The sequence below is a fragment of the Amphiprion ocellaris genome, chromosome 17 (genome assembly GCF_022539595.1).
Source record: "Amphiprion ocellaris isolate individual 3 ecotype Okinawa chromosome 17, ASM2253959v1, whole genome shotgun sequence".
Classification (NCBI taxonomy): domain Eukaryota; kingdom Metazoa; phylum Chordata; class Actinopteri; family Pomacentridae; genus Amphiprion; species Amphiprion ocellaris.
The window spans coordinates 6,885,670-6,908,708 of record NC_072782.1 but is presented as its reverse complement, the minus strand read 5'-3'; the positions used below and the strand labels follow the sequence as shown (position 1 = coordinate 6,908,708).

The window sequence follows — 23,039 nt, the reverse complement described above, 5'->3', positions numbered from 1 at the left end:
AACCAGATACTGATGTCTCTCACCATATGGACTTCAGGAGATGATTAGATGATGATAAACTGTGACCTACTGGTTGGTTTCTCTCTGTTCTCATGTTTCTTACATGTTTGTCCCTGACAGCCGGGTCCTAATGTTTTTTGAGCAACACTTAACAATTTGTAAAGACATGATCATAATGAACATAAAAAACATTATTTTTTTTAATTTTTTTTACTTTTAATAAAAAATGTATGCAGGATATATCCCATGGGCTTCAAAAGTTCCTCAATTCTTTATTGACCCCGGAAATATCCTGTCTCCGGAACCTCAAGATCCGTGCTGTTGCAAGCTTCGGACTTATTAAGAAGACGGACCGGATTAGCCAACGTCAAGGCCCGACTAACCAAAACTAGCTTCGGCCTGTTTGTGTTCTTCATGGTGTCCCGAAAACAGACTCGGGTGTGGAAGTACGTGGAGGAGGGAAGTCTACTGAAGCTGAAGTCGTACCTGCGGAAGCACCGGGACCTGGACGTCAACTTCTCCCAGGGAAAGAGGCAGAGGAGCCCGCTGCAGCTTGCCTGCTGCCTGGGAGACGACGCCGTGCTGCGGCTGCTGCTCAAACACGGAGCCGATGTTCTCCAGAGGGACCGGAGAGGAGACACGGCGCTGCACACCGCCGCTAACAGGGCTCTAAAACACGGGAAAACAGGTTAGAAAGACGTGAATAGAAGATTTTTTTTTTAAAATTAAACTAATACCTTTAACTGCCCTTACTTTGGTGTTCTAAACCTTGTTCTTTGTTGTTTGTTTGTCAAGTCAATGTATTGTCATCCCACCTCCACACACATGGAATATGTTATAATGACGCATTTGTCTCAAAATCAACACGAGAGTAATATGACAAGAGAAAATGGGCTTATTAAGACATTAACATGTATCATAAATGAACTAAATATAAAGGTGAGAGAGGAAAGTGACTAGGTACTGTATAAATAAGCTACAAATATAGCTAAAACTGTTATTCTGTGCTCCTTGTTATGTATAGGAGCTATTAAAAACACTAAAAATGTCTAAGATGTATGCTATAAAATGTATCATATTAAAAGAAACGTATATCACTGTATGTAAAACAGTAAATCTTGACAGAAAATAAGAATATTCTGGACTTGCTAAGCGTTTTCATACCTGCTACAGAGTATTACTAGATGTTAAATACTGGACTGTAGTATGAGTCAATATATAACTGAGGGACTTTTGAAGTCCGTGGGATATATCTTGCATACATTTTTATTAAAAGTTAAATATATATATATATATATATATTTTTTGTTCATTATTCTCATTTCTTTATAAATTCCATAATGATTTATTATGGAAACAATCACTTATTAATAAAAAAAAATGACTGGATATCACTAAAATGTCAACTAAATAACCATCTGATTTAATAACAACCACCTTCTAATTAGCTAAACATTGCCAATTGCTTTTGTGTTCTAAACCTTGTTGTTTGTTTGGGGTTCCGTTTCAGCGTATGATGACCTGGTCGTGCCTCTGAAAAAACACTGCCCAGAAGCTTTGAATGCTGCAAACACAGCTGGAGTCACACCTCAAGACCTGCTGAACTGGAGGAAACATTCAGAGGTAAACAGCTGGATAGTAATTGCAGAACTGTAACTAACAATTGTTGAGTGTGTTCGTTTTTTGAGATAGAAAACTTCTCTCCAATTAAGCTGTTTATTCTCTAATATCAGTGTCTGAAAAGAATCTTGATTAAGGACTTTTTTTTGCTTGAAACAGCCTCCCAGAAAAAGATAAAGTTTGCTATGAACATAACATCTTATACAGTATGGTGAAATGTGATTGGCTAAAGGTGGGGATAAACCGTGGTTTAGACTTAGTTCTCCCATTAGTTGGTGCACAGATATGTCCATATCTCTTGGCACACGTTTCATCCAATCTTCAGGAGCCGCACTCTTTAAAAAGAACCCTTCTAGAACCCTCTTCATGCTGTCTGCCTTTCAGTCTATTCCTTGTTAGCTGTGATGTGATGGAGCTACTGGTAGTATCTCATAGGGAGGATTATTATTGTTTCCATTCTTAAACAACCTTGAATTAGCAGTTTCAGTGCAATTACTTGTTACCTTCTAAGGAAAGAGGAATATACTGTGAAGCCAAGCCAAATTTCTTTTTTTTTTTTTTTTGGTGTCTGTGTGTGTGAAAACTATCCAGCTTGACCTGCCCCTGGGTTAATGCCTGAATCCATCTCTCTGCCTTAAAGGTCAAGCACAGCTCATGCATTTATTGCACAATAACTGGTATTAGTATCAATGTTATACTACTTATACACGCTATCAATTTCAGTGTTAAGCCAGCAGTACCTTTAAAAAAATAAGTCCTAACACAATTAACTCATCTGTTTCTTCATTTCGGAGTCCATTGTGTACCAAAATAAGTAACAAAAACACAGGATAAGCCACCATTTACAACATCTGGGATTTTCTCCTGACGTTGGGAGTAATAAAGGATTATTATCTGGTTGTGGTATTTAGATTACTACATCAGAATCGTCTGTATGAGATTTTCTTGCGGCAGCTTAATAATATTAGATAGGGTCACAAATGTTCCTTTCTGTTGACAGTGTAGCTGATCAGAGTTGAAATTAGGGGTGGTCCAAATAGCAATTTTTTTGCTCTGGATATTCGGATATTCTGAAAATTAGTATTCAGATACAACAACGACTGAATATTCGGATATTAAAAAACAAATAAATATCAACTGCTTTCCTAAGTAAGCAGTTTTGATCATTTTTCAAACATAAATGTTAAACATACTTGAATGTAAGCTTCTCAAATGGGAATATTTGCTGCTTTTTGTGGTGTGACTGTAAATCACCTCTAATTTTTTTTGATTAATTAGTACAGATGATAATAATGAGGTTGATCAGTAATGTAAATAATCTGATAGCTCTTATAATTGCTTACTACAAATATGTAGATACATGGATAGACCTTTATTTGCAGTCAGTAATTGTGTATGTTTTGCAAATTGAGTAACAAGAACTTTGAGATAAATGTGCCTGAGATCATTTCAACACCCATCACACGCTTTGTTTGTCTCTCTGTCGTGAGAGAATGTGATTGTGTGAATCACGGCATTATAGCCAATGAAAGCGGTAACTTTCACAAAACAATATTGACAGTAGATCTGAGGAAATGCACTAACTGACAGATATCCTGTGAAACTGAGCCTGTAGTTCGACGTTTTGAATCGTCCATCTCAAGTTTCAGTTCTTTCTGAGTTGATTTTCATGCTTTTACGATCATATTTGCATGTCATTTTCTTACATTTATCACAGACTGCAGACAACATGAGCCATGCAGCTAAAAGAGACCCTGAGGAGGAGTGGATGGAGAAGCTGTTTGGTGAATGCGAGGACGAATTCTGTGAAACTTTTGGAGTATATGACGGTAAATGACGGTAAAAGTCTCTCCTTAAAGCTGAATTTGATACCCACGTTTCTCCACTTAGTAGTCCGCTGCTGTGTTTGTTCCACAGATGATGATTTTCTTCCTGTCGATGACGACGAGGAAGACTTCGGGGACTGGGCCGATCGCATCAGGAGAGAATACTTCGATAAAAAACATGCAGAAGCTCAAAGACTGGCAGCGTCGTCTTCTGGATGGAAGAAGAGGAAACAGGAGAGAGAACAAGAGGAGCAGAGCAGGAAGGAGCTTCATGAGAAGCTGCAGAGGGAACATGAAGAGTATCTGGCTCGAGCGGCTCGTAAAGAGGAAGAGACCCGACGGGGAAAGAAGCGGCAGTATGACGAGAGGTGCGCCGCTACGTTTCACAGCGGTTCCTCTGCAGGCGCCTCGAAGCTGAGCTACGGCGACATCCCCTGGCCGGCTCCGAGAGGGACGGTCCAGGAGATGGTGGATGTGATGCTGCACGGCGTGGACCGGAAGGATGTGCCGGCATTTCGTAAAGTCGTCCTGAAGCAACAGGCGCTGTGGCATCCGGATAAATTTGCTCAGAGGTGTGGAAGTCGGTTGGAGGAGAAAGACAAGCAGCGGATTCTAGATACAGTCACGGCTCTGTCACAGGAGCTCAACAGACTAGTTCAGAGTCTGAGGACTTAGAAATCAACATGTGTACCAGTCGTATTCTACATGTGCTCCTCCAGTAATGCGAAAAATATCCAGCAACATTTTAATCATCAGACCACCTTCATTTGAAATCATTCAGACCAATAGCGCTGGTATCACTCTGGCCACTTTGTCAGTTACGCCTGTGAAACCCAAAGACAACCCAGTACAGGTAAGATAAGATAAAACTTTATTAATCCCAAAGGAAACTCCTTTGACAGCTTGTGCTCAGAAAAGAACTAAAAGAAATGCAGTACCTAGAAGAAAAGCAGTGAGATAGGAGAGGAGCCAAGGCCTAACCAGCAGCCTACTAGAAATAACACATTCCAAGTTGTATAACTCATGGTTATATGTCTGTATAAAAGCTACGCTGTTTCCCTCCTTTGTCAGTCACTTATTCAGACTGTGCTTTGTTCATATTGATTCCTTGCCGCAAGTAAAACTTTGCTCTGACTTAAGAGGCGACTGTTCACTTTGTCGTTTCTTACTTTAGAGTAGCGTTACTTTTTAACCGACAACTAAGTAAGGAGAAGATGGTTTTACCTTGCTGACATGTTTCGACCGTGTTTGCGGTCTTCCTCAGAGCATCATCTGCCATGTGATGATGTGTCATTTTTATCAGGTGACCGGTCTGACGGATCTATCAGAATCTATCAGACCGGTCAAACCCCCAGCCGTCTGATGGTCTGTGGAGGATGGAATCGTGGAACTGCTCGCCTGCTTCCTGATCTCTATGGCCTCCTGAATCCATCGTTTGTATTTATTACCCTCTGATGTTATGATCCTCCCCTTGTCTTGGTCTATAATGTGGTTATTTCTTTTGCAGCAGTCCGTGATGGTTGATTAAGTTATCTTGTTCGGCTTTGTCTTTTAGTGTTCCTGTGAGTCGTCCAACTACTTAAAAAAACCGACAAGTCATTGCACGTCAGATGACGCTCTGAGGGAGACTGCAGACGTGACAAACATGTCAGCAAGGTGAAAAACCATCTCTTCCTTACTTAGTTGTTGGTTTAAAAGTAACGCTGTTCTAAAGTAAGAAACGACAAAATGAACACAATCCATCTAGTACGATACATTACTGTCAGGAAAATTCTTCAGTGGAGTCCTGACTTCTCCAAATTAACACTCAGAATCGTCTCTAAAGTCAAAGCAAAGTTTTACTTGCGGCAAAGAATTAATGTGAACAAAACACAATCTGAACAAGTGGCTGACAAAGGAGGGAAACGGCGTAGCTTTTATACAGGCACATAAGCACGAGTTACACATCTTGGTATGTGTTATCTCTCGTAAAATGGAAAATGACTGAGCACAGCTTCATACAAGTTCCACACTGTTCTATAGTATTACAATGAATGAGAGCATTTAATCATAAAATACAATCATTTTCATAACAATTACTGAAAATGATCAAAGTAAAAAGTAATGCTGGCAATGATACTGAGGAACAATCCAGCTATAAATTCAACTTTCACAAAGCTTTTAAATTTCTACTTTTTGTGGATGTTGTCAAAGATGGGATAACTCTGCTGTCTGTTTATTATTTAGGTCATACTTTTAAAGTTGGTTGGAAAAATGAGACATGTCAACGTCAGAGACTTCAAGGGTAATTTTAAAGTTCTGGCAATAATTCAGTGAACAAAATATTAAGAGTACATTTAAATGTAAGGCAGTCCAGCCGACAAAAGCTGAAAATGTAGAAGTTTTGTTAAATTATTTATGATTTATGGCAGAGCTGTTCTATTGGATTGCATTTGATTTCACAGGTGGACCTGATAAAGTGGCTGGTGAGTGGACGTAAAAGTGGAAATAACCTAGAATTAAAAACAGAGGATGCAAGCAGCCCCTTTTAGCCTGCATTCAGATTAAGGTGAATGAGCTCTAATCAAATCTGAAGATCCAGTCGTTCATTTTGTCCCACAGTGTCGCACTGAAGAAGTTCTCCAGAGGTCACTTCTGTCCGTAAGACTTTTTCAAGAATTGTTTCCTTAATGCACAAACCAAGAGGGGTTTCTCAGGTTTCTGCTACACTTCCACGGTTTTTCTTCTTCATCTGCTAAACCTTTCTTCATTTGCAGCAGCTACAGTCTGATTAGTTGAAGGGAGGAGACGTTGCTCAAGGGCACCTTAGTGATGGCGATGCTCAAATCTGTCAGTCCGATGATCGATGCTGTGACCTTTAGCTTCACCTCTCTAATCTCTAAAATTGATCCCGGAGTGTTCCTGGTGAGTGTATGTGTGAAAATGCAAATTGCTTCCGACAAAAGCGTATCAGTGTGATGGATTTTCAATATTTAATCTGGTTGAAATGTTCCTAAAATGTGAGTGTGGAGCTGCAGGATTAAAACACTCCAGATGGTTTTGGCTCCAGATTGAAAAAATGAGTACAAACATATTTTCATTTGTTGATTTCCTTTATTTAATAAATAAGAAAATATAAACACCATCATGATTTCTGAAACCTGAGTAATGTTTGTTGGGTCATGTATGCAGAAGTCTCATTAAAAACGTGTTGCAACAAAGGCAACAAATTTATTTAAAAAAAAAAAATCGAACATGCAGTAATCATTTATATTAAACGATTTTATTATTATTATCATTATTATTATTATTATTATTATTATCTTCCAAAAATAAACGTATCAACCGTCTCAAAAAAGCAGAATGAAGGATTTCACACAAAGAACGACAGCAGATGGTCGGGCCGCTTTCAGCGATGGAACGGAATAAGAAGATGCGCTGGTTGCCAGGTTTGCGAGCTAATCCCCCCTTTTCAGAGACTGTTGCTATTCGTGTGCATAATTTGGCACCAAACAAAGGAGTAAATACAAATGTTGTCATTCCAGGTTCATATTAGTACTATTTTATATGATAAAGATATAAAATGTAAGTAAAGTTCACTACATAATAATGATCATAGTGTTTGAGTTTACTGACAAATTTAATATAAAATCTGGATGATTTAAGCTGTAATTATGAAATTTGTGTTCTAGATATTTCATGTGCTCATATTATGTACCTTTAACAAAAATTTGAAGAACATCATAGTGCTTTTATTAATATTATTTTGCTTTTTTACCAAATAACTGGTGTTAGTATTCTTTTGCAGGATGTGAAGTAGCTCCGGGTTGAGCCGCCACGTGGGGCAAATCAGTGACATGGGAGAATAAGTTTATACCCGGGTCAAGATATAACTGCGGGACTATTTGTAACATAGTTGACAGCTATCATAGTTGATATTTTTGCTGTTTTCAGGCCTAAAATCAACATGGCCACTTTGAGTTGACATTTTAGTGATATCCAGTCATTTTTTTTTTTAGTTAATAAGTGATTGTTTCCACAAATAATTATGGAATTTGTAAAGACAAGATCATAATGAAGATAATTTTTTTTTTTTTTTTTTTTTACTTTTTATAAAAATGTATGCAAGATATATCCCATGGACTTCAAAGTCCCTCAATTATATATTGACCCACCCCTTAATATCAGTATCATTAGAAATATGAGGGTAATGCAATGTTACAAACACATGCAGACAAGGAGCAAGTTAAAAATTCATGTGTCACAGTCAAACGTTTCTGCAGAAAGACCCTCAGATTCCATTTATAGTGCATCAAAACAAGCGTCAAACTACCTTAATGAACATCTATATGTAATTTGTTCCTATTTATCTGTTAACTGCCACATCACGTCCCCATTTAACCACACTAGGCTGATGTAACGCCTCAAAAAAACACGCACCCAGAAAGCCGGATTATTTCAGCGGATGCGGCGCTATCTGGCAACCCGGAGACGCAATCTGTGTCAATTGCCGGGCGACGCAGCGCGAATAAAGGCCGTAGCCTATTTCTGACTCGGGCTTATTTTTAACGAGCCTTCAGCCCCGTTAGCGTTGATCATTGATCCGGTCGGTTTGCTCCAGTGCTCGGTTTCTGTCTGTGTCGCGTCGTCTCGTCGTCGTGGCCTTGTTGTTTTTTGGTTGTTTTAGTTGTTTTTTTTTCTGACAGGTGCTGAAGGTAAAGCGCCCCACAGGATGACGCCTTTCTCCGCTCCGTCTGGAAGGTGCATCGGGGAGGTTTCTCGCTTTGTTTTGCTCCTTCACTAAAACAGACTTTTGACGGGAATCGAACCTGCGCAGACCCAAGGATGAGGATAAATCCCCTCCAGGAAAAGCGTCGTCGTTATTAATGGACAATAATTAATCCTCGGGGGGAGTTAATTGGCTCAGGGAGGGGGGGGGGGGGTTTCGTCGCGTTTTGTCATGTCTTCTGCGGGTTCGTGTTGAGCGGCTCGTCGTGCAGCTTCAGCGGCTTCAGACAGACTGAGAGGAGGGGAGGTTGTCTGTCTGCCTCTAAAGATGGTGTTTCGGAGTGAGGAGATGTGTTTGGCGCAATTGTTCCTGCAGTCCGGCTCTGAATATGACTGCATCAGTGAGCTGGGGGAGCTGGGGCTGGTGGAGTTCCGAGATGTAAGTAGAGAGGATGATGATGATGATGATGATGATGATGATGCACACATTTATCTCTTCAGGTTGAAATGTGTGCACTGTTTGACAGAATGCATGGATTCTGCACCACCTCTGTGATATTTGCATGCAAGGGAGGGAATGAACGGGGAATATATCTGTATTAATGCTCAAAATATGCAAGATTTTAACCACATTTCTGTATTTTCTATTTATAAAACCTAAAAAAGCAGCTATGACCTACATTAGAGTCTATTTACTGACCCTTCTCATTGCACCTGCACTGACTGATGCGGTAACTTGCGGCCACCTGACTTGTGATGCTCCTCTGGTTTCAGCTCAACCCCAGTGTCAGCTCATTCCAGCGGCGCTTTGTCAGCGAAATCAAGAGATGCGAGGAGATGGAGAGGATTCTGGGTAAGAGAGCAGCACCTGGGATCATGCATGTGGTGGGTGTAGCCTCTCCTGATGCACACACCTGGGCTATTTGTTGTGTTTGTCTATAAAAAATGCTCCCTCAGAGGTTTAGGTTTGGCAGCTTGCTCTGACACTTCAGTGGTAATTATGATGAAACAAACTGTGTGTGTTTTTTGTGTGGACAGGCTACCTGCTGAGGGAGATCCAGAAGGCTAATATAGCTGTTCCAGAGGAGGATGAGAGTCCTCTGGCTCCTCCACCCAGACAGGTTCTAGAGATCATGGTAAGTGGACAACGGTGCCCCTTTCTGTGCATTTTTACTGTGTTTAGATGCATATTTACATGAATTTTGATCATGGCAAGTGTCCAAAAGTGCCCTGTTTTTCATTTTTATTGTTTTTATTTGGGTATGTATGGGTCATTATGTAATTGTGGCACTTTTGAAGTCCATGGGATATACCTTTCATACATTTTTATTAAGCCCGCTGTGGTTAACTCTCCTGTTGTCCTCATTTACAGGCACCAAAAAATATTGTTTCCTTGTCTGAAAATAAATCCCAAAAATCAGCAAAAAAATTCCCCAAATTTCTGAAAATTTGCAAAACCTTCAGGAAGAAAATTCCAATAATTCCTTAAAAGTTTTATTTTAAAAAAAAAAAAAATAAATCCCCAAATTTGGCAAGAAAATGTTTGTAAATATTTTCAAAAAATGAGTAAAAATCTTCCCCAGAAAATCCTAAAAATATCTAAAGTGATTACATATATATCAGTAAAACTTCTAATATTTTCTTTAAGGACATTCACACAAAAAAATCAACCAAAATCCAACAAATTTCGCTGGATTTTGGTTGTTTTTTTTTTTTTTGTGAATGTTCTTAAGAAACATTTTTAACATTTCTTTTTTTCCACCAAAAAAATGTTCGAAAGTTTCTCAAAAATGTTGAAAATGTGGACATCAGAAGTTTCACTGTGAAAATATATTTTTTTCCACAGTTTCAAACTTTAAAACGGGTCAATTTTGACCCGCAGGATGACACAAGGGTTAAATAGAGATGTGATGTAGCAGTTTAGAGATAAACAGGAACAAACTACATAGAAATGCTCATTCATGTAGTTTGACGCTTGTTTTGATCCATTAAAAATGGAATCTAAGGGTCTTTCTGCAGAAATGTTTGACTGTGACACTTCATTTCCTGCATTTGGATGAATTTTCATGCACTAACTTGTTCCTTTTCTGCATGTGCTCATATTTTTTATTGTTTTGATATTAAGCTGTGGGTCAATATATAATTGAGGGACTTTTGAAGTTCATGGGATATATCTTCATTTACAATTCCCAGAGCAGTTTAGGCCCAGAGTACATCTGTGATCTGTTCAGAGAATACAAACCTAGCAGGGCTCTTAGATCCAAGGACTCAGGTCAGCTGGTCCAGGCCAGAGTCCAGACTAAACATGGAGAAGCAGCGTTTAGCTGTTATGCTGCAAACAAGTGGAACAAACTGCCAGTGGAGATTAAACTTTCACCAAATGTAGACATGTTGATTTTAGGCCTGAAACAGCAAAAATGTCAACTATGATACAAAAAGTCCCTCAGTAATATGTTGACCCTGTATGTATTTTGATCGTACTTGGCCCCAGCTAGATTTCTTTTATTCTGAAAGTAGTCTGAAAAATTTCTGCAAAGTTCTGTTAATGTTTGAAACCGAAATTTTAAAAAAAGGATATTGTTCTCTAAAGACATTGTTAGACCATTGCATTTGAATATTCATAAAATGTTCTGAAAATGTTGCAATGACAATCTGTTCTCTTTGTTAACATTGTGGTAATGTTTTAACTCCAAAACATCCTTGGAGCATTGCATGCAAAATTTTCTGCTTTTGTTAATATCACCATAGAGTAACATTTTGGAAAAGATATTCTGTCATCGGAGAACTCGATAACAACTGGAAAATATTTCTGAATGTTGGTTTGAGAACGTCCTTCCTTTGTTATCATAAAACACAATCTGTGGTCCTGACAATATCCTCCAAACATCTTCTAAATGTTGCAGTTTATGTCTTACTTTTATCTTCATAGGCGCATTACTGGAAATGATAAAAATCTTTAAAATGTTCTTTGAACATTAAACTAAAATGTTTTCTTTAAAACATTCGTAGGGACTTGTAGGTAATGTTAACTAATGTTGTGGGAATGTTCCTGCTGGAGATACATCATTAACCCTGAACTTAGACAAACCTGGCTATTTATATAATGCTTGTAACATCCTAATAGGAAAGGAAATAAATGTGTAAATATAAAGAGGAATAAATAAAAAAGAATAAATAAAAACATAGGGAAATATAAAAGTAAATTTTGTCTTTGCTTTCCCCTTTTCCCTTTTTCCTCTTGTTTTTCCATTTTGTCATTCTCTTATAACTATCAATTAACATTCAATTATGCTATTCCTCTTTATATTTACACATTTATTTCCTTATTGTTTAACATTTATCTTTTATTGTGGCACTTCTGTGATTCCGTATTCTGTTTGAACACATTGGAAAAAGAAAGGGGAAAGCAACATGTGTTTTTATATTGCTAATTTAAAGTTCTGTGGGATTGAACAAAGTTTCCTTTAGCAACAGAGAATGAGCCCACTGTTTCTAGATTTAGCCTTTTAATGCAAATAAGAAGGAAACAATAGAAATGATCGCCTGAATCACTGACTTGTACTGTCTGAGAGCTTCAGTAGAAGGAAACTGGATGTCTCTTTTTGATATTTAAAGACATTTCACCTCTCATCCAAGAGGCTTCTTCAGTTCTAATTGACTGATGGAGAGACCCAGATATAGTCACTCTTATTAATGAAGAAGCTTGGTCATGAATGACAGGTTCTCTGCTATTACATGTTGTTAAAACATTACATCAAATGTAGATTGGGTCAAAAATATCGGTTATTGGTCTTACATGATATAAACGGCATCAGTATCAGCCCAAAAAACAAAACAAAAAAACCCCAAAACATCAGTTGATCCCTATTAGAATCATGTCATCACAACATTCTGGCTTCAGTACTCCATTTAATTTAAGTTTCTCAAAATCTTAAGCAATAACTCTTTAACATTTTAACTTAATTGTAAAAAGTGGTTCTTGAGTTGTTTTTCTGTTCAGAAAAAGTTACACAGATTCACTTCAAGGTTTAAAGATGTGGAACTAGAACTATATTTTGGCATCAGCTGCATTCTGTGTTGATTCTTGGCTCCATAAGTTACCTGAACAGGTGATTCTGCTGCTTAATTCAGACTTTAACCAGTGTTCAATGTGTTCGCTGTTTAGGAGCAGCTCCAGAGGCTGGAGATGGAGCTCAGCGAGGTGGCGAAGAACAAAGAGAAGCTCCGGAGGAACCTCCTGGAGCTCACCGAATACACCCACATGCTGAAGATCACGCGGACCTTCATCCACAGCCGCTCCAGGGTGAGTGTTTTTCCGTTTACCTGCTCGGGTTTTTCACATCAGCCGTCGTGTTTTTTCCAGTCTCTGCCCCGTTTGCGTCGCTGGCGAGATGCCTCCCCTCACCTCGCCAGCAGCATCTTGTTTTCTTGTCGCTGACGTGTTTTATTTCCCTCGGTGACGGAGCTGGAACCAGCTCTGACTTTAATTAATGACACGGTCACAATGCAGCCGTTACGAGCAGCACCTGACTCATCCAGGCTGCAACAAATGACGCCTATGTGAGGCAGAGTAAACATCACGGTCCAGTGTGTGAACATGGCTTTGCGTACTAGAACCATGCAGGGTGCAGTTAATGTAGGCTGTTATAAATGAAATGTGTCCCTCTTTATAATTAGCATGAGGCTCTTGGTCCCCAGTATGAAGAATTCCCCACTATGGAGACGGACTCGGTCTCAGGATGCACTGGTATGCAAAGACTCGGAGCCAAGCTGGGGTGAGCTGCAACATGTTTCCTTTACAGCTGCATAACCGGATGTCATATTATGATTCCACTGTCATTAAAAATGCAAATCTTGCACCTAATCTGATCTGTTCTGGGTGTAGATTTGTTTCAGGTCTCATCCAGCGGGTGAAGGTGGAGGCCTTCGAGCGCATGTTGTGGAGAGTGTGCAAAGGTTACACCATCCTCAGCTATGCAGAAGTGGATGAAAACCTTGCTGATCTGGACACTGTGAGTTGAATTAAACATGTGGCTGCTGCTTATTTGTTAAAATGCATTTCATGTTATGAGGAAATTTCTTGACATATCAATAATGTGTATCAAGTATTATGATAGGGACACATGCCTACTGCAGTGATAACTTGTCTAATCTGTGTTGTTTCAGGGTGAGATAAGCAAAAGTGTTGTGTTTCTCATCTCTTTCTGGGGAGACCAGATTGGACAAAAAGTTCAAAAGATCTGCGATTGGTAAGAAATCCTCCATTAGACAACTTTACCTTTCAATATCTGATGCATTCTCCTTTGTTATCAGCTTACATATCTGTATATGTTGCCCCTAGTTACCACTGCCATCTTTATCCACACCCTGAGAACGATGAGGAGCGAGCAGATGTGTTGGACAGCTTGAGGACACGAATCCAGGACCTTAACAATGTAACACTGAAGGCCTTTTTGACTCGATATAAAGCGCAAACACATTCATAGTGAGTTTATAGTGTTTGTTGTTGTCTGCAGGTGCTTCATCGCACTGAGGAGTACCTGAGGCAGGTTCTGCAGAAAGCCTCGGAGTCAGCCTACACCTGGGTGGTGCAGGTGAAAAAGATGAAGGCCATCTATCACATCCTCAACCTCTGCAGCTTCGATGTCACCAACAAGTGTCTGATTGCTGAGGTGTGGTGTCCCGTGAGTGACCTGGCTAACCTGAGGGGGGCACTGGAAGAAGGCTCAGTGAGTACAAAGGAAGATATACTGAGTTTAAGAGCTGATTATTCATCAATACTTGCTTAAAATTAAAATAAAGCTTGAGTCATAGAGACATTTTTTACATGAGACATAGAGACGAGACACAAGTGAAGCAGTTAGCATCCAGTAATGATCCATGGTAGGTGTAGAAATGCTACACAGGCTCAGCTGATTCTGATTTTGTATCAAGCTGGAAAAAGGGAGACACTTTACGTGAGTTTAAAGTTGGTTCATTGTTGAGGCACAGATGGCAGGAGCTTCAGTGACGAAGTCTGTTCAGCTGGTTGGTATTTTAATGGGAGGAACTCAAGACTATTGAATATGATGATGCTTGTCCATTAGTGAGATAGATAGATAGATAGATAGATAGATAGATAGATAGATAGATAGATAGATAGATAGATAGATAGATAGATAGATAGATAGATAGATAGATAGATAGATAGATAGATAGATAGATAGATAGATAGATAGATAGATAGATAGATACTTTATTAATCCTGAGAGAAATTCAATATTTGAGGAAGAACAGGAGCAACTCTTCATAAGGTGTTTGAGAATGTCCATACAGGAAGTCATTAGACTGCCCTACAGTGAGGGGATCTGGTGCCTCTGTGGAGGGCATTTGCTGGCATAGTTTGGATCCACTTGTCCTCTTGGAGGGAAGGATCACCACAAATCAGTATAAAGTTGTTCTGAGTGATCACCTTTATCCTGTGATGAAAATCTCGGTTCTAATGGCAGTGGATGAAAATACCCCCATTCACAGGACACAAAGGTAACTGACTGGTTTGATGAGGATGAAATGTGATGTGAATGATATGCTATGGCTTTCACAGTCATCAGAGCTCCACCCAGTCGAACACTTATGTGAGATTTTGGGCTGATGTGTTAGACAGCAGCTACCACTGCCTACAAAACACCAAATGAGGAAACATCTTTTGGAACATTGGTGTTGACAATCAGTGTCGAAGTGCAGTAAACCTGTTGTGGTAGCTCTTGTTGGCCCAACATTTAACTAAGGCTTTTCATGTCGGTTTTTCTTTGAGTTTGTCACCTGTTTTGGTGTGTCCGCTTGACGTCAAAGCAAAATTCTAACCTGATTATTTGATTACAGTGGAATCACTAGAAGCTGCCTCCCTGGTGTCCTTCTACCATCAAATTATGGAAATCTGTAAACATGGAAATATAACTGCCTTTATAGTAATGATAATGGCAGTTGTATTGCACTTGCTCTGTGTTGTAAAAATGTTGGGAAACAAGTGGTTGAGCAACACATGACTGCCTGAGATTGTTCAGTTTATCTGTGAATAAAACACAAAATCCTAAAAATCCGTACATAGTCTAGCTCTGCCTAACCTTTCAGATCTACAACCTGCTAATTCTACAAAACCCCACAAATCTGGAAAAACTGTTTTAACTCCACATGAATATATATGCATCTTTATAACATTTTAATTTAACGTAAATTATTATTTTATGGCGCTGTATTTTCTGTGCAATCATAAAGTGTCTTGTAGCTCTGGTGTAGAAAGAAATAATTAAACAGCAAAGATAGTCTGCTTAGTTTCTCAGTCTTGAAAGCAAAGCAGGCTCTCAAAACACAGAAACATCAGTGTTTCTAGTTTGATTATTTTGGAAGGGAAAATCTTGTCTGAGATTAATTACATGACTTCAATGGCTAATTAGATTTAAGGATAAACTCTGTTTGTTCATAGTGTCTTACTGTTCTCAGATGGTTCATTGTTGGCCTCTGAATTGAATTTAAATAACTTATTGGCTGTTGAGCACTGACAAGAGACGTTTTTAGTTCTCCCCATTGTCTCCACGCTGGCAGCAGGCCTTTTTGGATGACTCCCGGTCCTTCGCCAATTGTTCATGTTGTATTTTTTGGCATTATTAGCTGTAGTGTACATCAGTGGGAATTCTCTTCCTTTGCTGTACAGTATGTGCCAGCAAGTCCTCCTGAATCGTGATTTATAATTGGTTGTTTTCAGATCATTTTTTCACCTAGAATTCACTAGACCATCATTATTTGACATGAACAGCATTTGAAATGGTCCCTTAGAGTTCCTTAGAGTTCTATGCCAGACCAATTTTAAAATAATCCTTTACTTTCTTACACATACATCCTTTATCATCAGAGAAAAGGTGACGCCACCGTGCCCTCCTTTGTGAACCGCATCCCGAGCAACGATACTCCACCTACGCTGTTAAGAACCAACAAGTTCACATCCGGTTTTCAGAGCATTGTGGAGGCTTATGGGGTGGGGGACTATCGCGAGGTAAGCCCAGGTAAGAGCTCATACTGTGCTTTAGCAAACTTCAGTAAAGTCCAATCTTCGGTTGCCTTGGAGAAGTTCAGAATGAACACACTCCTCTTTTTATTTCCCTAATGAACAGCTCCCTACACCATCATCACGTTCCCCTTTCTGTTTGCTGTGATGTTCGGTGACCTCGGCCACGGGATGGTAATAAGTCTGTTCGCCTTGTGGATGGTGCTGACGGAGAAAAAGCAGAACAAGAAGCGTTCCAGTAATGAGGTGGGAATGAGTTGTTACTGTCACCCCTAATGCAGAGGTGGATTATCGCAAATGAGTTCTGGCTGACGGTCCTTTCTGCTGCTCTCAGATATGGACGACATTTTTCAACGGACGCTACATCATCCTGATGATGGGGCTCTTTTCTGTCTACACCGGACTCGTTTACAACGACTGCTTCTCCAAATCTCTCAATATATTTGGCTCTGGCTGGAGCGTCAAGGCGATGTTCACAAATCAGCAGTGGACGTGAGTTATCGGTGCTAATACAACATGCAAATGCCATTTTTGTTTATTGCTTTGTCAGTGCATGTGGTGTTTTAATGTTTATCTGATTTATTCACTTCTTTTCCACGCGGCAGAAACAAAACACTCCAAACAAACGCTCTGCTCACATTAGACCCTAACTTCAGCGGCGTTTTCAGTGGACCGTACCCGTTCGGCATCGATCCTGTGAGTAAATGCACTCAGATTTTACAGTCCAGCTATAACCGGCTCATTCTTGTGTCATTTTCACCGAGATGCTTTTCAATAATCCATCAGATATGGAACATGGCAGTGAACCGCCTCTCCTTCCTCAACTCTTACAAGATGAAGATGTCAGTTGTCATTGGAGTCGTTCACATGAGCTTCGGAGTGGTGCTGAGCGTCTTCAACCACTTGTAAGTGACTTCAGACGTCAGTTTTCCTCATTTATCGACAGCATGAGCATCCGTTAGAAGCAATAATCGACATGTGCACTTGATAAAAGGGAAGTGGAGATTGATACATAGATAGATAATTATTACTGTGTGTTGTGATTGGATTTTATGCCTTTTAACTGCCCAGTAGGCTGCATTCACCAACCACCGTTGATGGCTCTAATGAATGAAAACGAACTCTAATGACTTTGTGGAATGTTTTGGCTTTGAGCTGGTGTAAACAGAAATACATGCAGTTGAGGGTATAATGGTATAATAGCTCCAAGCCTGTCATAGCTAAAGGTTATGACTGGTAAATCAAATAAAAATAGCAAAACCAGCAATGAATGATTTTTGTCCATGTTTTATCGCTCACAAACTTTATCTACCCTTTGTTTTTATGAGCACTTAAGGATCCAGTCATTATAACTTTACCCTATTACGTTCTTTATTTTTGTTTTTTCTCTCTCCTCAGGCACTTCCGACAGAAATTTAATGTCTTTCTGCTGTTTCTTCCTGAGCTGCTCTTCTTGCTTTGTCTCTTTGGCTACCTGGTCTTCATGATTTTCTACAAGTGGTTGGCGTTCGGTGCACGGGACTCCAGCCAGGCTCCCAGCATCCTCATCCACTTCATCAACATGTTTGTCATGCAGGGGAAGGACATCACTCCTCTCTACCCGGGACAGGTACGCGCTGACGGCTGGAATCACATCCGTTAATCAGATGTATTTGGATCCACATATGAATTTAGTCGTGTTACCTTAATTCCACAGATGGGGCTGCAGATTTTCCTCGTCATCATCGCGATGCTTTCGGTTCCGGTTCTGCTGTTAGGAAAACCACTGTACTTGTATTGGCTCTACCGTGGAGGCAAAGGCCTGCGCAGACGCAGAGTAAGTCAAGTCCAAACTCCTGCAGTGTCTCATTCTGCTTCGTTTTGTCAGGACTTCGAAATCATTTTGTTGCCTCACCTCAGGGTTATGAGAGGGTGAGACGTGTCAGTGAGGATGATAATTCCACAGCACCATCCTACGAAGATGATGAAGAGGAGGGAGTTGATGAAGTGACCAACAGAGAAGCTCTTCCTAAAGAGGTGAGAGAACAGTGACCTCTTACCAGGGTCAATATATAATTGAGGGACTTTTCAAGTTCATTGGATATATCTTGCATACATTTTTATTAAAAGTAAAAAAAAAAAAAAATAATGTTTTTTATGTTCATTATGATCATGTCTTTACATATTCCATAATTATTTATTATGGAAACAATCACCTATTAATAAAAAATGACTGGATATCACTTAAGTGTCAACTTAAAAAACCATCCCAATTTAATAACAACCACCTTCTAATTAGCTAAACAATAATAAAATGAGCTTATTCAAAAATTGTTTTGATTGTGTTCTTTTTATTAAACTGAGATAATCATGACAGATTTTTCTTTTTTGCCAATATATCAAATTTTATATGGAAAATAACTAACTGTATCTGTGTCCCAGAAATCACTTTCAACTAAGTTCCCCATTACAAAAACACCTCTCAAGGAAGTGTGTTAATTCCAGATCACATGACCTGCTCCACATGATGTCATTTCCTCCTGAAGAAAAGACTGGCCAGACTCCAAGGCTTTCTGAGTTATTTAATATAAAGTAGTGTGTGAGTCAAGTGTGGATTTGTGGCATGTCAACAGGTTTACTACAATATCTTTATAAATAACTTTCAATTTTCCTCAATTGTATATATAATATTTAGAAGAATCTTTCTGTAAAATGCCATGTGGTGTTTATTTATAGGCCATGTTGATTTTAGGCCTGAAAACAGCAAAAATGTCAACTATGTTATAAAAAGTCCAGCAATCATACACTGACCCACTGTCAGTCTGTGTGTGCACATCTTGATGTTTATAAATTGTATTTGTGCCATTCTGAAGTGTGTGCGACATGTGATGTTCTGTTTTAGAAAATAGAAAGTAGGGCAGCAGAAAAGAGTCGACTTTGGCGCTAAATCAGTGTCATATGAACCTGGTGATTACAGAGATACTGCATGGCTTTGTTAAAACAGACGAGCCAGATTATCCTAATTTCATTTTCGGCAGTATGAATTAAGTGTGATGTATTTTGTTTGTGCTGTTTTGCAGTTTGACTTTGCCGATGTGCTCCTGCACCAGTCTATTCACACCATAGAGTACTGCCTGGGCTGCATTTCCAACACTGCATCCTACCTGCGTCTCTGGGCGCTCAGCTTGGCCCACGCCCGTAAGTTCAGTACGAATAATCAGTTCACCCTGAGCTGCCTGCACCTCTGTGTCCCCACTGACTTTGCACCACTTTACATTTGACACACTTTCATTTCTGCGTTGGGTTTCAGAGCTCTCAGAGGTGCTGTGGGCCATGGTGATGCGCCTGGGTCTCAGGATCACCACCAAAGTCGGAGTCGTGTTTTTGGTCCCCGTGTTTGGCCTCTTCGCATCGCTCACAGTTTCCATCCTGCTGGTCATGGAGGGTTTATCAGCGTTCCTGCACGCTCTCCGACTTCACTGGTGGGTCACTGCTCCAACTGATTTAGTCAGTTATTATCAGAAATACTGGGATATGACACCACATATTGTCTTGAAATGTACCAGTCGTAATGCCGTGAAGCTAAATGTCCTACTATGCGAGGCAGCATAAACCTTACATACAGTAAGACATCTGCATTGTTACAGCAGCACAGTGGATAGTGCAAACATTTAAGAAATATCAGTAGAAAAATAAAAATAAACAAAAAATACACATAGCTACTACTTCAGATTGTCAAAATTCCTCTGGATGTGGTAATAACAATATTACATATACACTACCGTTAAAAAGCTTCGGGTCACTTAGAAATGTCCTTATTTTTGAAAGAAAAGCTTTTTCTTCAATGAAGATAACATTAAATGAATGATAAATCCACTCTAGACATTGTTAATGTGGTAAATGACTATTGTAGCTGGAAACGAATGGTTTTTAATGGAATATCTCCATAGGGGTACAGAGGAACATTTCCAGCAACCATCAGTCCTGTGTTCTAATGCTACATTGTGTTAGCTAATGGTGTTGAAAAGCTAATTGATGATTAGAAAACCCTTGTGCAGTTATGTTAACACATGAATAAAAGTGGGAGTTTTCATGGAAAACATGAAATTGTCTGGATGACCGCAAACTTTTGAACGATAGTGTAGGTCAACTTTAACTAATGTAGAGCAACTCTAGCTAATATAGAGCAATTTCAACTAATACTGTCAACTTTAAATAATGTAGAGTAACTGTAACTCATATAGAGCAACTTTAACTTATATGGAGCAACTTTAAATAATGCGGAGCAACTTTAAAATTGAGCAAGTTTAACTAATAATAACAACTTTAGCTAATATAATGCAACTTTAAATAATGTAGAGCAACTTTAACTCCTTTAGAGCAACTTCAACTATTATAGAGCAACTTTAGCTAATATAGAGCAACTTTAAACTAATATGGAGCAACTTTAGCTAATGTAGAGCAACTTATATAACTTCATATTTATTTCTATGTAACCCTTTCAAACATAACAATGACAGTATTTCCTTTTAAAGCCTTTATCAGCTGATACCAATGAAACGCAGATATCATTCAAAATAGCTGAAATAAATAAATAAATTAGGTCTTTAAAAAAATTGCTTTAACAAGAATGCAGCAACAATATTAATCTAATAATATACGATATAGTGATCAGTTGCAGGAGCCATTGTTCTGCATTGAACACTTTTACTTTTAGGTAGTCATACTTATATTGGTTTACATTTACTGTGGTATCAGTACAGTTATTTAAAGACCTTTCTATTGAACATCAAGTTTTCATGAGCCCAATTTGTCCATAAATTTGTGCAATAAATTATACAGTTAAATAATGCAATTCTGGCTGTATTGGAGAAAAACATATGACTGATCCATTTTAAGTGATTTGTTAATGTAATACTTCCATGATTAAGTTTGAAGCGATGTTTAATTTTTGTCCCGTCTGATCCCAGGGTGGAGTTTCAGAACAAATTCTACCACGGAACCGGTGTCAAGTTTGTGCCCTTCGACTTCTCTCTTCTGCCCTCCGTTTTCGAACAAGACAGTTTGCTTTAAAAAAAACCCTGAAGGACGTGATGCGAATCGAGCGGAAGCAGACTTTACAAATTGGGAAGGACGCTGAAAGGTGGAACAATTCACACTGTGATTACGTCAACAAACATTCAAGACAATGAATTTGAAACTCATTCTTGTAGCAACGTTTTTCACCACAATTTTTAAATGTCCTCGGCTGCGCTGACTGCCTTACTACTGTACCCAGCAGACCTCCGGATATACGGAGGTTCAAAATTCTGTTGATTATTAGATTTTGTAGGTACGATTCTGCTCAGCACTACTTGTCACACCAGTTGGGTGAATTCAGATTCTTTATTTGCATTGTGCTGTGTAAACTGTTTTTTGTATTATTTACAATATGGTATTTGAACAGTTATACAGTGCAATGTAAAGTTTGAAAACTATATATTTGCAAAACCATATCATGCATCCTATTGTAGTGCCATAGAGATTTATTTCTGATGATGATGATATGGGGATGCCTTGGGGTTTTTATTAAAACTGCTCCTCCATGTGATGAAAGAAAAAGCTGCAGGCATCGACATCTAAAGACAGATTAAAACGTTACAACCCTTTTTTTGTGAGGCATATTGTCACAAAGCACTTTGCAGAAATGATTGTACAATTTAAAAGTTTTCACTAATGACTGTGATGATGCCAAATGAAAATAATCAGCTGTTTGCTTATTTACTTATTAATGCATTTATTTAACCTCCCCTGTAATCGCTAGAAAAACAACAAATACGCCAGAAAAAGTCAAGAAGCCTTAGGTATTCCTTTGATGATACTGCTTATTGCGTTTGTTGATGATAATTAATCACGGTATTTATTTAAATTATTACTGTCTGTACAAGAGTCGAATATTTTACCATTTTGATGTGTTAAATAAAGGTTTCGAGAAATGCAAGCAAATAAGGCAACTTTTGTGATTTTATTAACTCCATTAATCAGTTTTGGTGAAAAACTGGTGAACACTGTCCATTTTGTCAACACGTTAACCCCAGTTCACTTTATTTTCCTCTGTAACAATTAGGTCAATATATAATTGCGGGACTTTTTGTATCATAGATTACATTTTTGCTGTTTTCAGGTCTAAAATCAACATGACCACCTATAACCAAACACCACATGGCATTTTTACAGAAAGATTCTTCTAAATATTATATATACAATTGAGCAAAATTGAAATTGAAAGTTATTTATAAAGATATTGTAGTAAACCTGTTGACATGCCATAAATCCACACTTGACTCACACACTACTTTATATTAAATTAAAGCTGCAAGCAGCGTTGGACGGGTCCTCGCATCCGAGCGGCCCGGCTGGCCCACGCATATCCACCAGGAGGCGCTGCAACTGAGAGAGTAAAGTTTCAGGCAGATTGGAGCATGTACAGGCTGGTTACACAGCACTTCCTGTTTCATGGCGAGAAATCCAAAATGGCCACCAAGTGGCCCAAAGATGTGATTAGGGCCGGACTCTGATCATACATGTAAAATTTCAGACAAATTGGAGCATGTACAGGCTAGTTAGACATCACTTCCTGTTTAATGGCGAGAAATTCAAAATGGCCGCCAGGTGGTGCTATGACCATGAGTCTATATCGACCTATGGATGTGATTAGAGTTGGACCCTGATCACACATGTAAAGTTTGAGGCAGATTGATGCATGTCCAGGCTAGTTAGACAGCACTTCCTGTTTCATGGCGAGACATCCAAAATGGCCACATTCTGCTGGTCACCATGGCCACACCGTCAGACTGTTGCAGAGTATTTTGATAACCTTTGATCAC

At 39.0% G+C, this 23,039-nt stretch overlaps 2 protein-coding genes across 3 annotated transcripts; both read left to right on the top strand.

Annotated features, from left to right (window-relative positions):
* Nucleotides 1-335: 335 nt before the first annotated feature.
* nfkbil1 (nuclear factor of kappa light polypeptide gene enhancer in B-cells inhibitor-like 1) lies at nucleotides 336-6,570 on the top strand. Its single transcript, XM_023273643.3, has 4 exons — nucleotides 336-688; nucleotides 1,511-1,623; nucleotides 3,338-3,449; nucleotides 3,538-6,570. The coding sequence occupies exons 1-4, from the start codon at nucleotides 415-417 to the stop codon at nucleotides 4,119-4,121; spliced, it is 1,083 nt and encodes a 360-aa protein (XP_023129411.1). The 5' UTR covers nucleotides 336-414; the 3' UTR covers nucleotides 4,122-6,570.
* Nucleotides 6,571-7,916: 1,346 nt separating this feature from the next.
* On the top strand, nucleotides 7,917-22,170 carry atp6v0a2a (ATPase H+ transporting V0 subunit a2a). 2 transcript variants are annotated; one of them, XM_023273640.3, is made up of 20 exons: nucleotides 7,917-8,592; nucleotides 8,928-9,006; nucleotides 9,192-9,289; nucleotides 12,319-12,456; nucleotides 12,852-12,928; nucleotides 13,039-13,165; nucleotides 13,320-13,402; nucleotides 13,495-13,588; nucleotides 13,670-13,882; nucleotides 16,042-16,192; nucleotides 16,301-16,440; nucleotides 16,529-16,686; nucleotides 16,800-16,890; nucleotides 16,981-17,099; nucleotides 17,593-17,803; nucleotides 17,891-18,010; nucleotides 18,094-18,210; nucleotides 19,254-19,371; nucleotides 19,484-19,655; nucleotides 21,144-22,170. In XM_023273640.3, the coding sequence occupies exons 1-20, from the start codon at nucleotides 8,482-8,484 to the stop codon at nucleotides 21,244-21,246; spliced, it is 2,520 nt and encodes an 839-aa protein (XP_023129408.2). In that variant the 5' UTR covers nucleotides 7,917-8,481; the 3' UTR covers nucleotides 21,247-22,170. The 2 variants fall into 2 exon arrangements, with proteins under 2 accessions (XP_023129408.2, XP_023129407.2); XM_023273639.3 differs by having other exon boundaries at nucleotides 12,831-12,928.
* The last annotated feature ends 869 nt before the right edge of the window (nucleotides 22,171-23,039 follow it).